The 21,747-nt window shown below is 57.2% G+C and overlaps 3 protein-coding genes across 5 annotated transcripts in view; 1 reads left to right on the top strand and 2 right to left on the bottom strand.

Moving 5' to 3' along the window:
* MTMR4 (myotubularin related protein 4) overlaps positions 1-11,784 on the bottom strand; it is a 58,976-nt gene extending 47,192 nt beyond the window's left edge. The window contains exon 1 of the mRNA XM_080357331.1: positions 11,760-11,784. The gene's annotated coding sequence lies outside the window, so the exon portion shown is untranslated. The remainder of the gene's footprint in view (positions 1-11,759) is intronic.
* A 2,044-nt stretch (positions 11,785-13,828) lies between these two features.
* On the top strand, positions 13,829-17,572 carry LOC308048218 (caspase-1-like). The gene is made up of 8 exons (XM_080357200.1): positions 13,829-13,971; positions 14,471-14,743; positions 15,052-15,188; positions 15,415-15,591; positions 15,776-16,010; positions 16,140-16,292; positions 16,885-16,994; positions 17,318-17,572. The coding sequence occupies exons 1-8, from the start codon at positions 13,965-13,967 to the stop codon at positions 17,408-17,410; spliced, it is 1,185 nt and encodes a 394-aa protein (XP_080213326.1). The 5' UTR covers positions 13,829-13,964; the 3' UTR covers positions 17,411-17,572.
* Positions 17,573-18,299: 727 nt separating this feature from the next.
* On the bottom strand, positions 18,300-20,933 carry ABHD11 (abhydrolase domain containing 11). 3 transcript variants are annotated; one of them, XM_080357139.1, is made up of 6 exons: positions 20,790-20,933; positions 20,379-20,514; positions 20,126-20,299; positions 19,528-19,698; positions 19,083-19,264; positions 18,300-18,784 (listed from the first exon to the last, which is right to left on the bottom strand). In XM_080357139.1, the coding sequence occupies exons 1-6, from the start codon at positions 20,879-20,881 to the stop codon at positions 18,646-18,648; spliced, it is 894 nt and encodes a 297-aa protein (XP_080213265.1). In that variant the 5' UTR covers positions 20,882-20,933; the 3' UTR covers positions 18,300-18,645. The 3 variants fall into 3 exon arrangements, with proteins under 3 accessions (XP_080213265.1, XP_080213267.1, XP_080213266.1); XM_080357141.1 differs by lacking the exon at positions 20,126-20,299; XM_080357140.1 differs by lacking the exon at positions 20,126-20,299 and having other exon boundaries at positions 19,528-19,694; positions 20,379-20,910.
* Between the last annotated feature and the right edge of the window lie 814 nt (positions 20,934-21,747).

Genomic DNA, 21,747 nt, shown 5'->3' with positions numbered 1-21,747 from the left:
TTATTACAAATATAACTACTATTACTCTTTTACACAGGTGTGTAAACATACTCATCCAGTATTATTTTAGAAGCCCTAAGGTTTCTAAGGCATCAGCCAGAGGACAGGATTGATGAGGAAACAACACACCTCCCTAAAGGCAACTGGAAGCCAGGCAGGACTGCTCTGGCATCCAAACTGGTACTAAACTGGTACCTGCGAGCACCTGAATCCTCACCAGGATTCAACAAAAACAGTGCCTGAAAGGAAAAATGATATTGCTGTTATTCCAGCAGATGACATGCCCTGGATGAGCCTGCAAAACGACTGGGTTTGGCAGCCCTGAGACAGACACGTGTCAGCGCTGAAACCTCCGGGCTTGTTCTGCATGTGCTGCTGACCAGAGGTGGAATCATCATTATTTGTAGCCATGGTACCATCAGTATTTGTAGCCAAAATTTCTAGGAGACCTTGTTTTCTTCAAGGGTAGTTACCTTCCACGGGATAAAATGACGCATTTTTTAGTTACCCCCAGAAACATGTACGTGGAAAAGCTACAACTGAAACTAGAGCAGGTTTGAGAGGACAAGAGAGCATCAAGATTTCTTTTCCCGACTCACCCAAACCAAGCCCAGTTTCCCCAGTAGCCTCCCCACAACCAGCCGGGGAGGATCCTGCACCAGGGTCTGACAGCGGCATCCAACGGCTGGAGACGCGCTGGGAACACACAGTTCCTGCTGGAAGCCCAGCTCCTCTATAAAACGTGCAATAATCACACCATTATCAAATTAAGCGCACAACTCCACCTTCACAGGAAGAACACTCTAAACCAGAGCAACAAACAACTGCTCGTGGTTTCTACCATCAAGCTGCAGGAAGATGGATGACCACAAGATGAGAGGAAAACCCTTAGGAGCTGTTATTAATAAGTTAAGAGCTCACTTTTGATTACATGTGCGGCTTGAATTCTCTCGTTTTTTTGCTAAGCACGGTCACCCAGCAGCCAAACCCACCAGAGCCGGGTTTACGGGCAGCTTTTCTGATGGTGGGTTCTGCCTGCAGCCTGGCCGTCCTGCCCATGTCACCAGAGGGAGCTCCGCGTTGTCACTGCTGCTCTTCCCACCCATGAACTCAGAAACCTGCACCTCGTGGGGCTTCTTCTGGGGTGGTATCACACTGCTCCCTCCCAACACCAAGCAATGCCTAACCCAGCCTTTAGCAATGCCCCTTTCCCCAAATCTCGTGTTCGAGATGGTTAAGCTAGAGCCTCTGGTTTTTAACTTCTATCTGGAGCCTTTAAAAATGTTGTGCACTTTAGCAGCAGAAAATCAAGGGAAATCCACCTTGCATACTGACCTGCTTCCCTTAATAAACTCACCTCGAACGACGTGGGCAGGACAGCAAGTTCAGGTGAGCTTAGCTGCCCCCACGCCTGCTCTCTGCCACCAGCTTAACTGCTTCTAAAAACAGCACTGCCCATGACGTCCCCTCTTAGAAAGGGAAATCCCCAGGCAATCAATAAAAGGAAAGAGAAGGCAATTCGATATATATAGCAAGTCCCCTGCTTATTGAGCCGTAAGAGCCGCACAAATCCCCAGGCGCTGTCCCTGCCCCGCTGGCAGCTCCCCCAGGACAGGGCCGAGGACACCACGGAGCACACTCGGTGCTGAAAGGAGCCCAAGGATTTAGAATTATCTGCTGCAACTCACACTAATGGTTCTAGCGCTAAGAGCGGAGTCTGGGATTTCTCACCTGAAAGAACGGATTGTATTAAAACTCATTAAGGATCAAATTCCTGCCTCAAAAAGGTTTAGGATAAAAATGAAATGCAGCACTTATATCTAAACACAAAGACAACTTTCAGGAGGCAAGGGGATTTTTATCATTTTTGCTCAAATATGAGACAGCCAATTCCTCCCGTCGCTCACAGCGATGAAACCCCACGGCTGCCGATACCAGCAGCAGATCTATCGGCAATTTCAGCTGTAACCAGATCTTGCCCAGCACTGCGTATGAATTTCAGCACATGCTCTGCAGCACGAGCCAGCACCTGGGGCTGCCGCACAACTATCCCGGAGCCAGCGGCGATGGAGAATGGGCAGAGTGGAAGCTGCATCTCAGAAATTAAACCCTCGAGGAGGTGTCCTGCTTCCCGTCTTCTATAAAAACCCTTTCCCTGTGATTTCTGGGGGGTGGGGGAAGCAGGAGCAGCCGCCGAACAACCCACAGCATGAGTGCACTGGGCTCCTCAGGGAACTCCAACCGTTGAACCAGCTGCTTGTTCCAGCTTCAATTTTGACCACTCCGTCATTAGCAAAACACGCTGAAAATGTGACTTCCTCTGCTACAAGACCTATCGAACCTTTCCTGAGAAGTCTAAGTAACTTCCTCTCTTATTTCAATTAAAAGAAGGCAAGCCCACAGGCGGAACAGTTCCTCTCATACTTCTGCAAATTCCTTCAGCTGAAACACCTACTGACGAAGGAAAGATGCAGTAAAAGAAAGAGAGGAAGAGAGGTAGGGAGGGAGTTCTCACTTTTCATCAAGTCTGTTTTATTATAAAACAAAGCTGTTAGACTGCTCCGCAGGACAACACCACTTTTGCTTCCTCTTTTGCCTCATCTAGCAACAGCAATGAAAACTCTGCATGTTGTTCCCTAATGAGGCAGTTAGGAGATCCGCACAGAACCTCTGCATTCAACAGTTTCGTACTGAAAAATAATCTCCATTTACTCTCCCTGCTGAACAAAACAGGCTCTGTCTAGGACCATCTTATCCAGCATCCAAAGGTGCTTGGCAACTCTCCTGATGGAAATGCACAGAACAGGGAGAGGAAAGGGATCGTCTGCCGCGGGGTCACTCCTGAGTGCACAGAACCACAGAACCCCGGGCTGGCTGGGCTGCAGGAGCTCTGCAGATCCCCAGCCCAGCCCTGCTCACGCAGGGTCACAGAGCAGATCACACAGGTGGGTCCAGGCGGTTTGAATGTCTCAGAGCAGGAGACTCCACACCCGCTCTGGGCAGCCTGGGCCAGGCTCTGGCACCTCCCAGCAAACAAGTTTCTGCTCATGTTCACATGCAGCCTCCTGTGTTTCAGTCTGTGCCTGCTGTCCCTCACCCTTGCGTTGGGCACCATGAACAGAGTCTGGTCCATCCTCTGACACCCACCCTGAGCTATTGATCCCATGGATCAGATCCCTCTCAGCTTCTCTTCTCCAGCTCAACAGCCCCAGCTCTCTCAGTGTCTCCTCATCACAAAGATGCTCCAGACCCCTCAGCATCTCTGTGTCCCTCTGCTGGACTCTCTCCAGTAATTCCTTGTCCTTCTTGAACTGGGGAGCCCAGAACCGGCCCCAGAACTCCAGGAACAACCTCCCTGACCTGCCGGTCACACTCTCCCTCACACACCCCAGGTACCATTGGCCTCTTGGCAAAAGGGCACATTGTTGGCTCACGGTCACCCTGTTGTGGTCCAGCAGACTGAATGTATTAACTTTGACAGAAAGGGGAAAGAGCAAAGACCAGAGTAGGTAAGAAATGATCTCGTGCCAGTCCCAGGCAGCGCATAGGACAGGAGGGAGGGGGATGAGGCGCTCGCTGGCACATTCCAGCTCTGGCATCTGTTCCCTCTGCGGATCTGCCTGGCGGGCGCGCTGGCTGGCTGCCTGCCGGTACCGCGGCACTCCCGGTACCATGGCATTCCCTCGGCAGCTGCCTGCAATCCGTCTGCAGGCCTTAGAACGAGCACAGCACCTTGGATGCTGGAAGCTGCCGCTCTCCTCACCGGAACAGTCAGCGGTGTGTCAGTGGTGTGAGTCAGCCACAGGCACAAGAAAGGACAGCACCGATTCTGCAGACAAAAGCACGGCTGTTCATTCAGTTCTTCTGATTGTTTGCCTTGAAGCACTGCAGGGGCTTCCCTGTAGGCCCAGCTCCTTGCTAAGTCCATCAAACCTCAGCCTGAGGCTACTCCGTTACTTATCGCTTCCTGCACCAAGTCTCACCCCTCACCTTCAGCAAGCAGAAAAGCTGCCTCCCAACACGGTTCTTCACTCTTCCAACCTACCGGGGTACAAAAAGCAACCATCTGCTCCTCTAAGGTCAGCATCCCAATAACTCACAGCATCACAAACACCACAGAAGAACATGGAGTCAACATCATCGCTTAACGTTTAAAGCAAAGACAAATTTTGCCTGGGTCACCTCTCCGAACGCCGCTGCCTCCCCACAGCTCCCACGCGTTCTCACCAGGCACTGCAGACGCCCACTCCAAGGATCGAACTGCCAGGCTGAGGAACAGGAATGAAGCTGTTGCAGCCGTCGGGCCAACAGCAGCAGGAGGATGAGAGCAAAGCCGCCGCAGCAGCAGCCCCGAGGTGCCGCTGCCTCCGGGCACAGCAACGCTTGACGCTGCCCTACAAGATGGTGCAACCTGGCAAAGCTACAGGGAAAGTCTGGGACTTGCTCTTAGGTCCCCTCGGGGATTTCTGCACAAACATCCAACAGCCCGGAGTCTCCCACCGCAGCCGCTTCCCTTACCGCAGGACTTCGAACAAAACGATTGTGTGTTCTGGCTGTTATGTTCCCTTCAGTTACAACAGCCACTACAATAAAGCACCAGAGGTTCAAAACTCCCTGGAAAATAGGGACTTTACAGCCTAAACCAGCACTTCTCCTTTGAAACCGAGGTACTTTCTTTTCTCATAGGTGGTTAAATCCCAACATGAAAATATATTTTTCACCTGAGTTAGAAGCAACAAGGGCCTGTGCAGGGCAGCAGTGTGGGAGCTGGAGCAAGAACGGAGAGGATATACAGCACCGAGTTATCCTGGGGATGGCAAAACTCCCTTAATCGAGTAGTAAAATTACTTTATAAAGGCTTTGTACCAACTCGAGCTCTGGTACCAACCTGAGCCAATCAGAATCAGAGCTGGCATCACCAAAATTCACTTGGTTAACGGACCATCAGCTCAGCCAGGCTCCAACATCTCTACCAAGAGCCACTGCTGCCCTCGGCTCTGTCCCCTCCCCAGACACAGCGTTGTCCCCTTTCCTGCAAAAGGGACAGCAGCAGCACACAGAGCCCCAGCGCCCTGTGGACACCAGGGCCACAGAGGCAGCAGCTCCCTTGCAGCAAGCAAAACGTGATTTCTCTTTGCCCAGACACCCTCCCTGTCTGTCCACAGCTACTCGCCGGGTTTGCAGATGGATCCGTGGCCTCTGGATACCCCCAGAGAAGGTGAGCAGAAACAGGGGGCACCAGCAGCGTTCCTTTCCTGGAGTAGTTACCTCTTGTCGGCTGCTTGTAAAGGGCGTGGATGTGAAAAATGTGAGCCAGCAGGTCCCCTGACAGAGACATATGAAGTGCTGGCACTTTCTAGAAGCAGATCTCCCTTTCATACCATGCAGAACAGCCTTGTGCCGGTCACAGAGATGTTTGCAGAGGACTGAGAGGAACCAGACACATTGTCCAGAAGCACAAAAGCCTCAAATACACAGAAAGAAATGTTGATACCCAAGAAAAAGGAGATTGAGTTAATTGCCCTGCAGGGATCCCAGTCTGACCCATGGGGACTGCAGGGACATGGCTGCCCAGGGCAGGCAGATCCTCGTCACCGCAGAACCCAGCAGCAGTTCCCCATGTCACGAGGTCCTCAGTTTTAAAATAAAACACAAAAAAATACCCCACAAAAAAGCAGCATTGAACTACACCATCAAAGGAAATAACTCCCACATGCAGAGGACATAAAAGTATCAGGCTGTGACAAACCCTGCAGTCACAGCACTCGTCACACTGCAGGAGCATCAGAGAGGGAACGAGGGGCTGACAAGGGCCCCGACCCACCCAGGAGCGCAGGAAAGCTGACAACAGCACTCCAAAAGCTTCAGCAAGAACTGTACTTTGGCACAGCCAGAGGGAAAATGTAGCACTTCGAGTCACTGGTAATGTAGAGCTGACGCAGCATCTTCGGCAGTATGTAAAGCATCTTAAAAAAAAAGAATCTCCAACAATCCTTCCAGCGGAGCTCACCAAACCCCTCTTTGCTGTGCATCTTCCCACCAACCCCCCAAAACACATTAAGCTGTTTTTCCCCCACGCACCCACAGCCTCTGCCCCACCACACACAGGCTGCTCCGTTTCACATCTGCCTTCAGCTTCCCCAGGCTTTGTGCCTCCAGAGATTCACTTCCACTTACCCAAGTCTGACCTTCAGGGCAGCGCAGGCTTTTTAAGTTCGCACCCAGCTGCCACGGGCTTGCTCTGAAGTTTTCAGCAAGATGAGAGCGTTTTAGCCTCTGGGAAATTCAGTCTGGCATTAGAGAAGGAAGGCAGAAGCGCCTTTGGCACCGGGGCAGCTGCAGCCGTGAGCTGGTGGGCGGCAGGATGGGGGCTGTGCAGTCTGGCCAGAAAGCAGAAGCAAGTACGAGCCTAAATGATGCTGACGGGTGAGAAGCAATGACGCTGGGACTCCTTACGTCCTCCTAAATCTCCACCCAAACCCCCAGGGCCAGGCTGCTGCTGGCAGGAGAGCCGTGCTGCAGGGAGCACCCACCCTGGCCACACTCTCCTCGAGCACCCTCAGTGGGATGTTCCAAAAACTGCGTGTGACTCCAAAACCACACACGAAACAGGACAACGGCTCCTCTCGCTCGCATTAAAATAGGCACACACAGTTCCACTGGGCTCTGGTGGTACTGGGTGCTACGTGCCAGTCACGCTCCAGCAATAAATTGCACTTCCACTGGTTACTTTGAAAGATTTAAAAAGAAAAAATAAAATTATTGTGAATCCAGAGTGAATATTGTGAATAACAGAGACAACTGGATAGATTTATGCTGGATTGCCACAAGGCACCCATCCACTCACAGAAAGCTGGCTACTTCAACAAGTTTCTAGAATAAAACAGAGCAACAAAACCCTGTGAAGCTTCCAGAAGGAACAATGCAAACTGCAGCCCGCAGTTTCAGCAGCGCCCAGTAGAGAAAGACTGGCAGAGTCCAAGCAATTGAACGGCCTGCAAAGTAGAAATGCTTTGAGGGTCCTTACCATGCAGCTGTCACTCACACAGCACCACGTCCAAGCACGTTCTGCCAGAGCAAACAATTCCACAATTTCGTTTTGCAATGAACTGGTGAGGTTGGAAAAGGAACAAGGACTCCACTTTCCAGCCGTGAAATGGAAGCAAGCAGAGCTCCAGAGAATACTCTGCCAAGAATGTGGGCTTAAGTTCAGATACAAGACTTTGCCCCCGTGAAGATAAGTTGTGAGCTGTGTCTACCTGTGTCTCTGCTGCCAGGACGGACTCCTCCAGAGAGGGGTGGAGCTGACGGTGCTGAGCAACCTCAGCAAGTCACCGGATTTGGCTTTTTGCTACATCTCAGGCAGAGGTGCTCATCATATCGCTCGTACTTTGCTATCAAAGCAGTCCCATCCACTTTATTCCCCGCTAACGCCATTCCCAAGGCTCAGATAAACCTCGGTCCTCATCACCATCCCTCTCGTGAACACCATGCCCGCTCTCCACAGCGCGATCAAATTCGTGCCATTGCAAGAAACGGCACGACATTTTCTTTTCCTCTGGAAAATAAATACAGCAAAAGCAGAACTGTGCTGTGCGTGCCCAGGACAGCTGAATTTCACGGGTTTACAGCACATGAGATCAGCTGTATCAAACCCGCTGCTGAGCAAACGCCCCACCCAGAAGATAAGCAATGCGATCCATGAGGGAAGGAAGATTGATAATGCTCTAGATGAGAGACTAAAAGGAATAAGGCACCTACGGATACACACAACAAAAAAAGGAAGGCTCCGATGCCAGTAACTTGATACGTGTTGAAACAGAATATACAGTCACTTAAGACTCTTCTCTTGGGACATGCTCTGGACAGGCTTCTCCCTCTCCAAGAAGAATCTGAGGGCATATCTCAGCTGAGAAGCAACACAGTTGCAATAATAAGAAACAAAAAGTCATTTCCACTACTAAGAGCACAAACCATGTGATTTAGTTTTGTCCTTGTTATGTCCCATTATCTCCCCCAGGAAAGGTGAGACCCTGCTCTCCAACCAGCTGTACACAGATCACTCAGGGTTGCAGAAAGATGCTACAAAAACAAACCCAAAAGCAAACTGATTCCCTTGATTTGATCCTCGTCACCTGGGGAAGAGGCAAACCCAGGTCCAGCAGAGCGAACAAAACCTGAGTGCGGGGAGGGCCGAGCACAAACACGGCAGGACAACCGCGGGACTGTCCATGGACCCGCAATGTCCACCGAGCCCAGTGCTCAGCAGCCGTCAGGCTGACCACCAAGGGACGAGGGAAGCGAAGCTGGAGGGAAACAGATGTCAGGTAAGGGGGATGCGTGTGTGCAGCCCAAAAAGGACACCAAGAGCTCAGGCTTAGAGAGGAGGACTCCTCGGTACAAGCACACACTCTCTTACAGGAAATCGGGCTCATTTCCAGTGGGATTCAGCCATTGAATGTGTCTCAGTTTCATTTCAGCTCGCATTCCCGGTCAAATGAGCCAATTTTCCTGTGCCGGCGAGGAACCAGGCACTACCACGGCGTGCAGAGCGTTGCTGCTGCTGGAGCCTTTCAATCCATCGCGCCGCCTGAAGCGCCGGCTGCAAAGCACCTCGCACCAGGGCCGCTTCCCTCCTCCCAGAAATCCATCATCTCCCACACAAAGTACGCCCCATTTCCTTGGATTCGGTTTGGGCCACGGGGTGCAGACGCAGTTGTACTTGTTGCAAACGCGGAGAGCAAGACGGCAGCCAAACAACGCGCACTGAAAGTAGGCCCGAACAGGCATTTACTATTTATAAGATAATCATCTGATCCCTCCTAGGGGAAATCCTATCCTTTCGGGCTGCTGAGAGCACAGAGCTGCACAGTCTCCGCAGAACTGCCAGGGAAGAACGGAAGGGAAACAATTATACCGACGAGGAGCACGCTCAAAATTCCTTGTGCTCCATCACAGCGCAGGCATCATCCTGGAGAACAAGCCAGGGATTACAAGCAGAGATTAATCTCTTACGCTAATTTGTTAATAGCCAAGTAATTTTTAAACAGCTCTCTTCCCCAGTCATCATTATCTAAAAAGGGCTCCGATTTAGTCCTGCAAATGTCGATGTTTTCCTGTAAGCAGTGATAGAAGAGTCTCATGATAAAAGTCCACATCGAAACCCAGAAACACGCCAACAAGTAGAAAACTCTGGCTGGATGGAGCTGCCTTGGAGGCTGGGCAAGCAAGGATGGAAGAGAAAGGTATGAACTTTCATAATTGCCTTTTAGTTATTAATACCTGGGGGAACATTCCTGTCCTGGGAAGCTGAGCATGATGTGCAAGTATGCAGCACTGTTTTGTTTTGTTCTCTCTCCTGTTCACATTTCTCCCTGATAAAAATAATCTGAGTTAGATTATACTGCTTGATTTTCTTGTAAAACAACGCTCGGTCATCTCCAACACAACCGCACACACTCCTTCAATGGAACCACTCATCCCTCCGGCCTCCTTTTTAATTCACTTACCAAACTATTATCGAGAACAACTCTGTCCCTCAGATGACAGCAGCCCCTAAAGAAGGGCTGAGGACACAGGAGTGGAAATAGCTCTGTCTCAAACTCACAGATTAAAGCAGCACCTCGAGCAGGCGGCCCAGCTCCCCAGCAACCCTCACCCACCGGCCTTCAGGTGAGCAAAGCTCAGTGACACGGCCGCCGGGCAGGGGAACGGCCGCCCACAGCGTCCCCTGCGCTCCCGCCAGCCCGGGACAAGGGCGACTTTGAAAAGCCCCACGTGAACAAAAAATAAAAGCGAGCCAGCGCATATTTTAGCAGATCGAGACAACAAACAGCTGGCACAGCGGCATTCTCCAAAGCCTCTGTAGCATGGGAAGATCTAGCCCTAAAGTTCCCCCTTAATTATTTTTTTTTTCCCTTTTAGCTTGCCACAGACAAACCTGACAGCAAAGCGACACTTTCAGCAAGGCAGAAGGGCTGCAACGACGTTTCCACAGGGCTAACGGCAATCTGAGGAAATTTCCCTGTTCAGGCTCTTTGAGCAAAATCAAATAACTGTCACTGCCAGCGTAAACAGATTTCTGCAAACACAGCAAAGGGGAAACCAGCTATTCCTAGAAATTAATAACTATAAGTAAAACTTTTCCATTTATTTACCAGTCCTCATCTCTGTTTGCGTAGATATCCATCTTGCAGCAAACACCCTGAAAGACGTTATGTGGCGACCCTACAAACCCACAAGCAGAGTGGACCACAGAACCTCCCGCACTGTTAACTGAACTACAACACTTGCCATAGTTTTTATTAAAAGAAAAGTTCTGCGGCTTGATGCAAAAGTTGCCAGCAAATACAGTGTCATCACTGATTTCAGGAAGTTTGTTTGCACGCTTGATTATCATTTCAAAATATACCCTCTGGTTTCTATGTACGCACTTGTATAGCACGACCAGCCACACTGAAGTCCCACAGTCCAACTTCTGTCCTCCCCCTGTACACACACACTGACCCAATCTCGTTGCATGAAGCAGACCGGAGTTCTCATACTGCATGGCAGCTTTTTTCACCTTTAATCCCACCCTCACACATTGTCTCTGAACTCTGCCCAGCTTTCCAGCAGCCTTCGCGCCACACACGGGCACCAAACCTGGGCGCAGCGCTGCAGAAGTGCTTTTTCCCTGGTAATAGATGCACGACCCCAGCCAGAAATACAGTGCCAAACTCACCAGACCAACCTATTGGATCCTAATCTCTTACTTTTCACTCAGCACTCCAAGCTGCTTGTGTGCTCCATCAGCTTTTAGCTGCAAACTTTCTTCAGATGACTGACAAAATCAGCAGCAGGATCTTTAGGAGACCATTAACATAATGTCCCCAATAATGTTCTGGGAGCCACCGACCTTATGCAGGTTATTTTGAGCTCATCCCCCTCTGGTTAATTCAGCGGGAAAACCCAAAGGCATTGCATCAAATGCTTTAGGGAAACCTATGTTTACAACAAGCAGTTGTGTGAGATTTTTTTAATAAATGTAAAACTTGCAACAGCGTTCTCTCCACACCAAACTTCAGCCACCAGCAGTTTCAAACCTCCATAGGGAGCTCCACCAGCTCCTACCCAAGGAGGGGAGGCACCTTCTCCAAAAACCAGCACCGTGTGCGGGGACACCAGGCAGCCCCCAGCGGGGGGAGGGGCAGGACCAGTCTCTGTTACCGCGCTTCGTGTGGCACAAGAACCCCGCGACCGGGAGCTGCTTCCAGGGGGATCTCCGGGGCTCGGGGGCGGCAGCGGCGGCGTCGCTTCGTCCCGGGCCCAGGGAAGTCCAGCCGGGCCCGCAGCCTCCTCTCCGCAGCCGAGCTCTCCCAGCCCGGGGCTGGGGCAGGGCTGTCGCTCCCGGCACGGCGCCGCCCCCAAGTCTGACCCGGCGGAAAACCCGCGGCCCGTTCCTTCTCCTTAACGTGAACCGGCCTTTAAATCTCCGGCACCTCGGGGCCGCCCCCTGCGCTCACCAGCCACCCCACGCCGTGGCGGGGGAACAGCGAGGCCGGCCCGGGCCCGCCGTCGCCCGCCCTACGCGGTAGGGCCGCGGGGCCGCCGCCCGCCCCTCACAGACAGGGCCCGGGGAGGCCGCGCTAACCGGGAGGCGGCGGCGGGGAGAAGCCTGAGGAGCGCGCGGGGCCCGGGCAGGACCAGGCCGGGGTCACAGGCCGCGCTGGGCCCGCGGGGGCGGCGCCGGGCGGGGAACGGGAACCGGCGGGTCTCACCTGCTCCGGCCGCGCCGCTCCCGCCTCTGCCGCGTGCAGCTCCCCGCCCTGCCCCCCCCACCGACCCGCGCGGCGCAGCCAATCAGCGCCAGGCGCCACCGGCACCGTGGGCCAATGAACGGAGCGAACGCGTCCCCGCCCAGCGCCACCGGCCGCCGGGACACGCCCTTCTTGTCTCCCGCAAGCTCATCCCGTGACCCAGTGCGGCGAGGCTCGGGGCGGGACCGGGCGCTCAGAGCCCAATGAGAAATCACAGCGCGTCCAACTGCAGCCAATCCGCGGCTGGGCTGCCCTTCCCCTCAGAAAACGGCGGGCGGTCACTGGGGCGCCGCGGGGGGGCGAAAATAACCGGGGGGGGGGCATAACCGGAAAGGGGGAGTCCGTCACGTGATCGGCCCGGTGACCGGACACCCCGCCCGCCGCTGCTGCGCCCGCGGGCAGCGGGAACCGGCCGCTGGGGCCGTGGGAGGGGAAGGGCCGGAATTTGAGGAAAGGGGCGTTCCCCACGTGCCCCGCACTGGGGCAGCCCGGGCCCCTCGCGGGCAGCGCCGCCTCCCGGCTGCCGGGTCCTGGCCAGGGGGCGGCACTGGGATCTCAGCGCGGGGCTGCGGCACCGCGGAGCAGTGAAGGGTGAGGGCTCCCCAACAGGCCTGCGGGATAGTGACAAGAGCGTGAGGCCACCACCCTGTTTTATCACAGAACCACAGAACCCCGGGCTGGCTGGGCTGCAGGAGCTCTGCAGATCCCCAGCCCAGCCCTGCTCACGCAGGGTCACAGAGCAGATCACACAGGTGGGTCCAGGCGGTTTGAATGGCTCAGAGCAGGAGACTCCACACCCGCTCTGGGCAGCCTGGGCCAGGCTCTGGCACCTCCCAGCAAACAAGTTTCTGCTCATGTTCACATGCAGCCTCCTGTGTTTCAGTCTGTGCCCGTTGCCCCTCACCCTGGCGTTTGGCACCATGAACAGAGTCTGGTCCATCCTCTGACACCCACCCTGAGCTATTGATCCCATGGATCAGATCCCTCTCAGCTTCTCTTCTCCAGCTCAACAGCCCCAGCTCTCTCAGTGTCTCTTCATCACAAAGATGCTCCAGACCCCTCAGCATCTCTGTGTCCCTCCACTGGACTCTCCAGTAATTCCTTGTCCTTCCTAAACTGGGGAGCCCAGAACTGGACCCAGTTCTGCAGATGTGGCCTCACATCAGGGCAGAGCAGAGGGGGAGGAACAACTTCCTGGACCACACTCTTCCTCATACATCCCAGGTACCATTGTCCTCTTGCCCACACGGGCATGTTGCTGACTCGTGGTCACCCTGTTGCCAACCACAGCTCCCAGGTTTTTCTCCGCGATGCTGCTTTCCAGCAGGTCAACCCCAGCCTGTACTGGTGCTTGGCATTCAGCAGCTGCAGTGCTCCGTGGCTGTTTGCCTCTCCCTCCCGAAGGGCGCAGTGTATGTCCCTTTTCCCCATGGCTCCTTCCTGGGTTTCCCCATCACGAGTGTTACTTCTGCTATTCCCACCCACGTCTCGGCCTGTGCTCAACCTGCCCTGTGAAGCAGCCCTGCTAATAGAATTACGGGGCAACCTCAGGCTTTCTTACAGTCTATATTTTACATTCCAGGCAGGCTTCCCTTCAGTGCTTGGGGGATGGAGACCAGGCTGGTCAACCTCTGCATGGATAAAGATCCCGCTGCCCAAGGTAGCGTCTTCCTTTCAGCGCCTGCACAGGGCAGCGTGAGGAAGAGTTAAGTGGAGCTCAGCCTCAGACAGGTCTGGAGGGTTCGGGGCTGTGTGCATGAAGATGATGTTGGTCCTGGCCCTGGGGCCATGAGCTGTGAGAGGAGCTGCTCCGTGCCGGGCTCTGAGCGGCACAGCAGGGCTGGGAGCCGCCTCCTGGCTCTGCAGGCACTGAGTGTTTTGGCGCTGGGCACAGTCACGTTTATTCATGATGCCCCAGTGTCACAGGAGTGTGCTGGGCACCCCCAGAAGCAGATCCAAGTGTGGCTGCAAAGCGTGCAGGAGCTCTGACCCCACGCCCAGTGAACTCTCAGACTCAGGCGACCGCAGGGGTGCAGGCGGGGGAGGGCAGCAGCCCAAGGCCCGCGCAAAGAAGCAGGAAGTGAAGCTCTGTAAAACATTTGCTTTCGTATTCCTCCACATCAGGACACTCCGTGGCTGCTTCCGTAGGCCACGGTTTGAGGGGCGATGGCAGGTGAGTCCAACCGGCGGTGCTGGGGTTCAGTGGTGGGACGGGGGTGCCAGTGGGGGTCCTGCCTGGGTCCTGCTTGCCCCGGTTGGCCCGCGGCACAGGGACACAGCACGTGGACCAGGCTCCAGGACACTGTGGCCCTGAGTGTCAGGGGCCTTGCGAATGCGTTCCTTGGGGGACTGTCTGTGGGTGTGTGGGAAAAGGGGGAGGTGGGCGACTGCAGGCAAAGCCCCTGGGGTGGCAGTGAAGGAGGGAGCAGCACCCTGGGTGGGAAATGGGAGACAGGGAGCACATGGGATGGAAAGTGGGAGGGATCAGCAGAAGCGGGGGGCAGCATCCAGGGAAGGCGATGGGGAAGGGGAGGGGGAGCAGCTAGAGGGGTGGCGGGGAAGGGATCAGCACCCAGGGGAGGCGGTAAGGAAGAGGAAGCACGCAGAATGGGCAGCGGGACAGCAGGAGCTGTGGTGTGGGTGCTCCAGGAACTGATGGGGCTGCCCCACAGATCAGCAACTCCTGAACGTGCGGACGGAGTTTGTGGAGCGGGTGAGCAAGCCACTGATCTCTGGCCTGCTGGACGACCTGCTGGCCCAAGGGGTGCTGAACCTGCAGGAGGTAGACGAGGTGCAGGACCGGTACGTGGTGCGCACCGACAAGGCTCGCTGCCTCATCGACAGCGTGCGCCTCAAGGGCTCCAGGGCCAGCCAGATCTTCATCGACAGCCTCAGGAAGCGCGATGGTGTCTTGGCAAAGCAGCTGGGCTTGGCCACTGAGTCGGGTGAGAACTGTGGAGCTGTCGTTTGCTCCAGGCCTTGCGGGGGGAGCCAGCATCTCCTGTGTGGTACTGGAGGGGGGCCTGGCCCTGGAGGGTGTCCCAGGCCCAAAGGCAAGAGGCAGTTTGGTGTTCCCAGTGTCACTGCTTTGTGGCACTGAGTCCCCCTTGTTGTGCAGCAATGACAGCGCTCTAAGGGGTGTCTGTCCTCTCCCAAGGGGCAGATCCCAGTTCTGCTCACCCGTCTGTGCCCTGTGATAGGCCCCTCTTGCTGCAGGTGCTTCCCAGCATAAAGTGGGGCTTTCTGCTTGCAGGGCCTCGTGATGTGCAGCTGCCCACCCCCAACACTGAGGTCCCCACTGGGCACCCCATCAGCATCCAGGGCCAGCAGTGGATCCGGCAGTGCTCCCTGAGCGAGTACCAGCACATCAGGGACACAGAGGGAGACCAGGTGCTGCAGAGATCAGAGGGGGCTGGAGCGTGGCAGGGCCTTGCCCCAGGGAGCTAGGGCCTTTGCTGACCCAGGAGTAGGGCAGGAGATGTGGGGAGATGTCCCAGGGACAGGGAGATGTGGTTGCTGCACCCATGGGCCTTCTCCACTATTAGCTGCCTTTCAAGAAAAGCCCCCCTGCACCCACCCACCACTGAGCACTTTCTCCCTCCCTCCTTCTTCACAGATCTATCCCATCCATCTACCACGGGAGACGCGAACCCGTAGGGCCCTGCTCATCTGCAACATCGAGTTTGAGCACTTGAGCCGGCGAAATGGGGCTGAAGTAGACGTGGTGGGGATGACAAAGCTGCTAGAAGGGCTGGGCTATGTGGTGGACACCCACTACAACTTAACTTCCCAGGTAAAGCAGTGCACAAAGCAGCTGCCACCGGCCCCAGCAGTGGCACAGTGACCCTCCTTGCCTGCACTGGTGAGAGGGCTCAGGCACCACAGGGACAACTCTGTCCCCAGTGGCAGTGGCTCCTGCCCACAGTGGGTGGCTGGGTCACAGGTTGCTGATGTTGCTTCCTTGTGCTGGTTTGTAGGGGATGGCTACAGTCATGAAGGATTTTGCAGACCGTGAAGAGCACCGGACCTCTGACAGCACCTTCCTGGTTTTCATGTCCCACGGGCTGAGGGCTGGGCTCTGCGGGACCAAGAGCAAAGATGAGACCACAGACATCCTTTCCCTCGACACCATCTATGAGAAATTCAACAACCAGAACTGCCGGGCACTGCTGGGCAAACCCAAAGTGGTCATTATCCAGGCCTGCCGTGGAGGTGAGTCCCCATTACGAGGGGCCTGTGAGGTGACCAAGCCAGCCAGGCTCTCCCAGGGCACGTGAGCCCTGAGCGCAGGGTGGGGACAGGACAGCCCATCATCGCTGATGGCTGGCCCTTCCTTCCCAGGAAAAAGAGGGTCTGTGTTGGTGAGTGATTCCGCAGACCCTGCTGCACCTGCTCCTGGCTCGGCTGACGCATTCCCTGAAGGGCTGGAAGCTGAGGGAACCCGCGAAGTCCACCTGGAGAGTGATTTTGCCACTTTACATGCCTCCACACCTGGTAAGCGGTTCCTGGAAATAGTTGCCATGCCTGAAAGCAGGTGAGGAGAACAGGACTCCTATTCCTGATGCCATGGGTCTCCTCCACACCTCCTCCTCCTTGAGGCTGGTTGATGGGGATCCCCTCCAGCCAGTGACTGCTCAGGCATTGCTCCAACAGCTCTGGAGAAGTCAGTGTCCTCTAATGCCAGGGTACAAGCCTGCTCCAGGACACCACAGATCCCTCTTGGCCAGGGCCAGAGCTTTGTTCCCCTGCCTGGCTGCTGTCCCTCGCCCCAGCTCCAGCCCTGCCCACTGGCTCTGCCTGCACTCCTTCCCCAGCCAATCTATCTCACCGCAGTGGCCGGCCAGGGGAAATTGTCTTCTGCCAGGTCACAGATGGCTCCAGGCCGTGCCAGCCTGGCAGCTGGCATGGCTGAGAACATGAGAGCGGAGAGGCTTGAAGACTTCTAGCTTCCCTGGGATGCCCTGTCCTTTTCCCAGCCCGTGGGTTGATTAATGATCTCAGAGAAGGTGCCCCAGCCTCCTGTTTCAGCACCCAGCATTAATCATTGCTGCAGTGAAATCACACTTGGCACCTTCTGTCTCCTCAGATACTTTGTCCTGGAGAAGCACAGAAAAAGGCACCATTTTCGTCCAGCACCTGATAGAACAGTTTCGAAACCACGCCTGTGACAGCAGCTTACAGGAGATCTTCCGAAAGGTGAGGCTTTGCAGTTACCGGCAGGTGTGCCGGCAGATGCAGCCATACCAATGGTCAGAAGTACTGCTCAGAGCAGAGTTCGGGACAGGCCATTTCCCAGCAAGATCTGTCAAAAAGAGGTCTGTTTTGGCCTGGAAAGTCAGCTGGCACCCTGCCATTGGGTGGGCGTGCAAAAGCCTGGCGTGTTGGTGCAGCCCACGGCATCTCATGCCACCAGACACACATCTGGGGACGCCCCTGGGGACACTTCCCAACTCCCTGCACCCTTCCAATGCTGGGCACGGAGCTGCTCTCATGTGTCCCCGCTGCCTCCCTCACCCCAGGTGCAACGCGCCTTTGAAAAGTTCCCTTGGCAGTTGCCATCACAAGAACGGACCACGCTGCTCAGGAAGTTCTACCTCTTCCCAGGCCACTGACCTCCAGCCTGTGGTGAGTCCCTTCACCTCACACCTCTGCGCCAGCCTTCTGTCTGTGCCCCAAACCTGGTACCAAACCGGCCAGCAAGGCGGAGCGGGGAGAAATTTCCCACCACTCCTGTGACAGGGTATCCAAAGGACTTGTGTGCTGGTAACAACAAACAGACCTGCAATAAAATAGTCCTTGGTCTCCTCCCTTCCTTTTGTGGCCTCCAGGCAACCCCAAACTGGGCAAACTCTTCTCAGGGAGCAACAGACACCTGGCTCTGCAGCACCAAATGCAAAGCTGATTAGTGTCTCTCTTAACTGTTCCCAGAGCTGGTACCCAGTTGCGACAGAAATGATCCGTCACCCCCAGAGACGCTTCCGCCCCATCTCTGTTTTTATCCATCATCTAATAAAGAGATTTTACAGCAGACGGCACCGCTTCTCTGCCTTTAGCCCACGGTGGGTGGATGGTTGTAACTGGTGTTACGTTGCCTTCTCAGGGATGCTGTGAGTGGGTGGGAGGTGAGAAATCGGGGGGAGCTCAGGGAGGAGGAGGTGCCTGCCTTGGGGGTGTGCTAGGCAGATGCGCTCCAGGGCGACTTCTGTGCACCCTGCCTTGCAGGCTCGCAGCATCTCCTTGCTCAGAAGATCCTACAATCCTCTGTCTGCCCCTGAGGTGGAAGGAGGATGCAATTCCCCCTGGGAGACACAGAAGACCCTCAGACCTGTGTCTTACATGCGATGCTCCCGCAGCTCAGTGTGTTACAGGCCCAGCCCAGTTGTCACCTCCCACCAATATTCCTGCTGGTGGTGAAAGCCCCTTCCTGTGCCCTCCCCGACTCCCCTGTCCTCCACCGCCACATCCAAACCCTTCTCTGCCTTGGCATGGATTCAGCTTTATTGCACATTTGGCAAAGTCACAGCCAGATCCACAGCCAGGTGGTCTGGCAGCAGAACGAGAGGGCTCTGCTGTCCCCTCCCAGAGCCCCCAGCACAGGCAGGACAGGCTGCGCAGGAAAGGCAGTGGCAGGGCCAGTGCCACCCTGCGGGGTGGCAGGAGAGCTATGCGGGATGGAGGTGCCTCTCCACTCTGGATCCAGGCATGCCAGGCTGGGAGAAGCCCTTGCAGGCAGGATCCAGCCTAATCAGTCCAGGCTGAGCCCCCCTCACAGAGCCCAGAGTCCTGCTCCAGTGCCCGGAGCTCCCCGGGTCCCACGTGGTGCTTGCAGAACCCCAGGTCCCCAGCGCTATGGAGGTGGCAGGAAGTTGAGGACAGCAGTGATGAATTCCTCGAATTTATCCTGATGGACTATGTGGCCCGCACCTTCGATGTACTTGACATCAGCCCTGGGGAAGAGGCGCTGGATCTCCGGATAGTCTTTGGAGCTGCAGGACAGGGGAACATGCCATGGGAAGTGTGGTCAGATGTCTGTCCAGGTGTCTTCCCTCACCCTACTCAAGCAGAGTGGGATCCTAGGTCTGACTACGTCCCCTTCCCTGCTGGGGCTGTCCTCAGGTTCCCCCTCGCTCTCCAGCGCTTTGGTGTCACGGCTGCTGGAGGCACAGAGCTCGCTCCAGGACCTTCCCCATCTCAGGGGCCTCCTCCCATCCTCAGCAGCTGCAGAAGACCACAAGGGGTCAAACCACAGACCCTCAGACTCTGAACTGCTTCTCCCAGTCCTACCTGATATAGGGTGATTTGGATCCTCCCAAGAAGAGTGCAGGGCCAGGATACGGCTTGTGGAAGGCGGGAAAGTTCATGATATCTGCCAGGTGGTGGGAAATGGCCTCCAGGTTCACCCGCCAGGCATAGCGGCCCTCCACCTCCACCAGGTTGGTGAGCAGGAACTGCCTCAGCTGTGGGAGCTGCCACAAAAGGGGATCGTATGCTTTTCAGTGAAAACAACAAGACCTGAAGATATCCTGGCACCCTCTGACCTCCCCTCCATCCCTTCTGCCCAACCCCCATGCTGTCACACTCCCCATCACCCCTGCAGCCCTGAGATGTCCTTCAGCTGCCCAGGCCGGGTGTGCAAAGCGTCCCACCAGGACCACGGCCATAAAGCTCTGGGACACTCCCAGGGACAGGTGGGGAAAGGAAACCCCATCCCAGAAGCGTCATTTCCTACCTGCACCACTGGTCGCAGCTGATCGTCAGCCAGCTGGCGGGCTGCAGAACGGGACAGACCCTCCGGGATCTTCACTGATTTCATGGCTGAGATGTAGGCAGAGAATTCGGAGACAGGTGCGGTTGTGACAGGACTGATGTCCACAGAGATGAGGCGCTCCACCAGGTCTGGCTGGGGACACAAACGGCAGACAGATGCCAGCCAGGATCTCCGCAGCATGACCGAGCACAGAGTTCTGCTCTTAGTCAGCCTCCCTAGAGGCTTTTAGCTCATTTCTGCCTCAGCAAAGACTCCCCGTGCCCTTCCGTGAGTTCCTGTGTCCCTGTGCCTTGGCACCAATCTCTAACCTCACCTGCAATCAGTACCAGAGCGTGGGCTGGTGGACAGAGACCCGCTCCTGCTTCCACAGCCCGGCTTACCACTCTGAGCGGGACAGCACCACCGACCACATGGAGAAAAGCCACTCGCTGTGGGGCTGTGGGCAAGGCTGGCATTGGTGAACAACACCCCCCAGGGCCACCCCCCTTCCTACAGCTTCCTGCTCCAGGGGCCCCCTGAGCCTGCGCACCCCCAGCCCCAGAGCCCTGCGCCTGCCGACCCGCTGCAAGGCCAGCGTCATGGCCGTCTTGCCCCCCATGCTGTGGCCCAGAAGGATGCACTTGGTGATGCCCTGGTGGGTCAGGAGCTGCTGCACATCCAGGCTCATCGCTTCGTAGCTCATCAGCGGGCTGTGGGGGCTGCTGCCGTGGTTCCGGGCGTCCAGCGCAAGCACCTGCCTGGGCAGAGGTACCGTGTCACCCCGGCCCGGCACTGCCTGCCCGTGACCCCTCCTCGGGGCGCCGCGGCCTCACCTTGCCGCTGCCGCCGCGCACCAGCGCCTTGGCCACCGTCTGGAAGTTGCCGCGGTTGCCGAAGAGCCCGTGGAGCATCACCAGGGGCGGCCGGTCCCCGCGTCCCGACACCTCCGTGTACGCCAGCGGCACCGCGCTGCGGGAGAGGGGCGTGGCCAGGGGGAGGGGCGTGGCCGAGGGGGCGCGGTCGGGGTGAGGGCGTGGCTAGCCCGGGAGTGCTGCCAAGCGCTGCCCTGCTGGAGGGGGGCTGGGGGCGGGGCCACAGGCGGGCCCCGCCCCCGTGAAGGGAAACCATACCACGGGGCGGGGCTAACGCCCGGGGGGCGTGGACCAACGGCGGGTAACGGCCCCGCCCCTCTTCTCCGGACCCCTCCCGCCGCCCCCGCCCCTCGCGCGCGGCCGGGCCCTTACGTCACCACGGAGCGGGGGGCGGTGGCGAGCGGCGGGCGGGGGCGCAGCCGGCCCTGCGGGGCGGGGGCGAGGGACAGCCGGCGGAGCATCATGGCGACGGCGGCGGCGGCGCGCGGGCCGTGACGCAGCGTGCGCGCCGGCGGCCCCGCCCCCGCCTCGCTTGCCGGCAGCGGGGCGCCCCCTGGCGGCGGGAGGGCGCTGCGTGCCGGGCGCTGCCGGCGGCAAGGTCACCGCCGGGCGCGCGCTGCCTGCCGGGCCGGACGCGGCGCCGCGTCCCCGTCTGTCACCCCCCCCGGGCTCGGCCGGGCAGCGCCGCCCAGCCCGGGCGCTGCCGATCCTTATCGCGGCTGCTGTGGGGGGGCTGGGGCAGAGTCCCCGCCTGCGGGCTGGGCAGCGCGGCTCGGCCGGGACACCGCGCTCGGGGCCGGGCTCCCGCTGCCTGCGCCTGCCCGCAGCCACATCCCAGCCCGAAGGCAACACAACGTCCCGCTCCCACCTGCCCGCGGGCGGCGTTTTCCCAAGAGCTGCTCCGAGCCGCGGGGCGGGCGGGGTGCGGGCAGCGGGCAGCCCTCTCGGCCGCGGGCAGCGCGGGATCCGGCCGGGCACCTGCCGCGGCTCCTTCCCCCTTTGTCCCTGCCCGCTGGAGCGTGGCGGGGGAGGCCGGGCCGGTGGGAGCGGTTGTGCAATGCGGCCTCGCCCCGGGCGCTGCTCTCGGTGGGGGGGCGGGGGGAGCACCCCGTGTTCCCCTCCGTGGAGCCAGACTTTGGACCGGGCGCGCAGGGAGTGTCGCTGCCGGAGTTCAGCGGCTCCGCTGCCTCCCGACCCCGCCAGGAATGTGCCCGCGAACGGGCAGGGGGGAGCCCGCCCCCCCCCCCAGAAGAGACCCCCGGTGCGGGAGACGAGGGGCTGCAGCGGGACACCCCACAACGGGACACCCCACAACGGGACACCCCCGCCC

The sequence above is a fragment of the Nesoenas mayeri genome (genome assembly GCF_963082525.1).
Source record: "Nesoenas mayeri genome assembly, chromosome: 20".
Taxonomy (NCBI): domain Eukaryota; kingdom Metazoa; phylum Chordata; class Aves; order Columbiformes; family Columbidae; genus Nesoenas; species Nesoenas mayeri.
The sequence above is the reverse complement of the archived record's forward strand: the minus strand, read 5'-3'. Positions and strand labels throughout refer to the sequence as shown.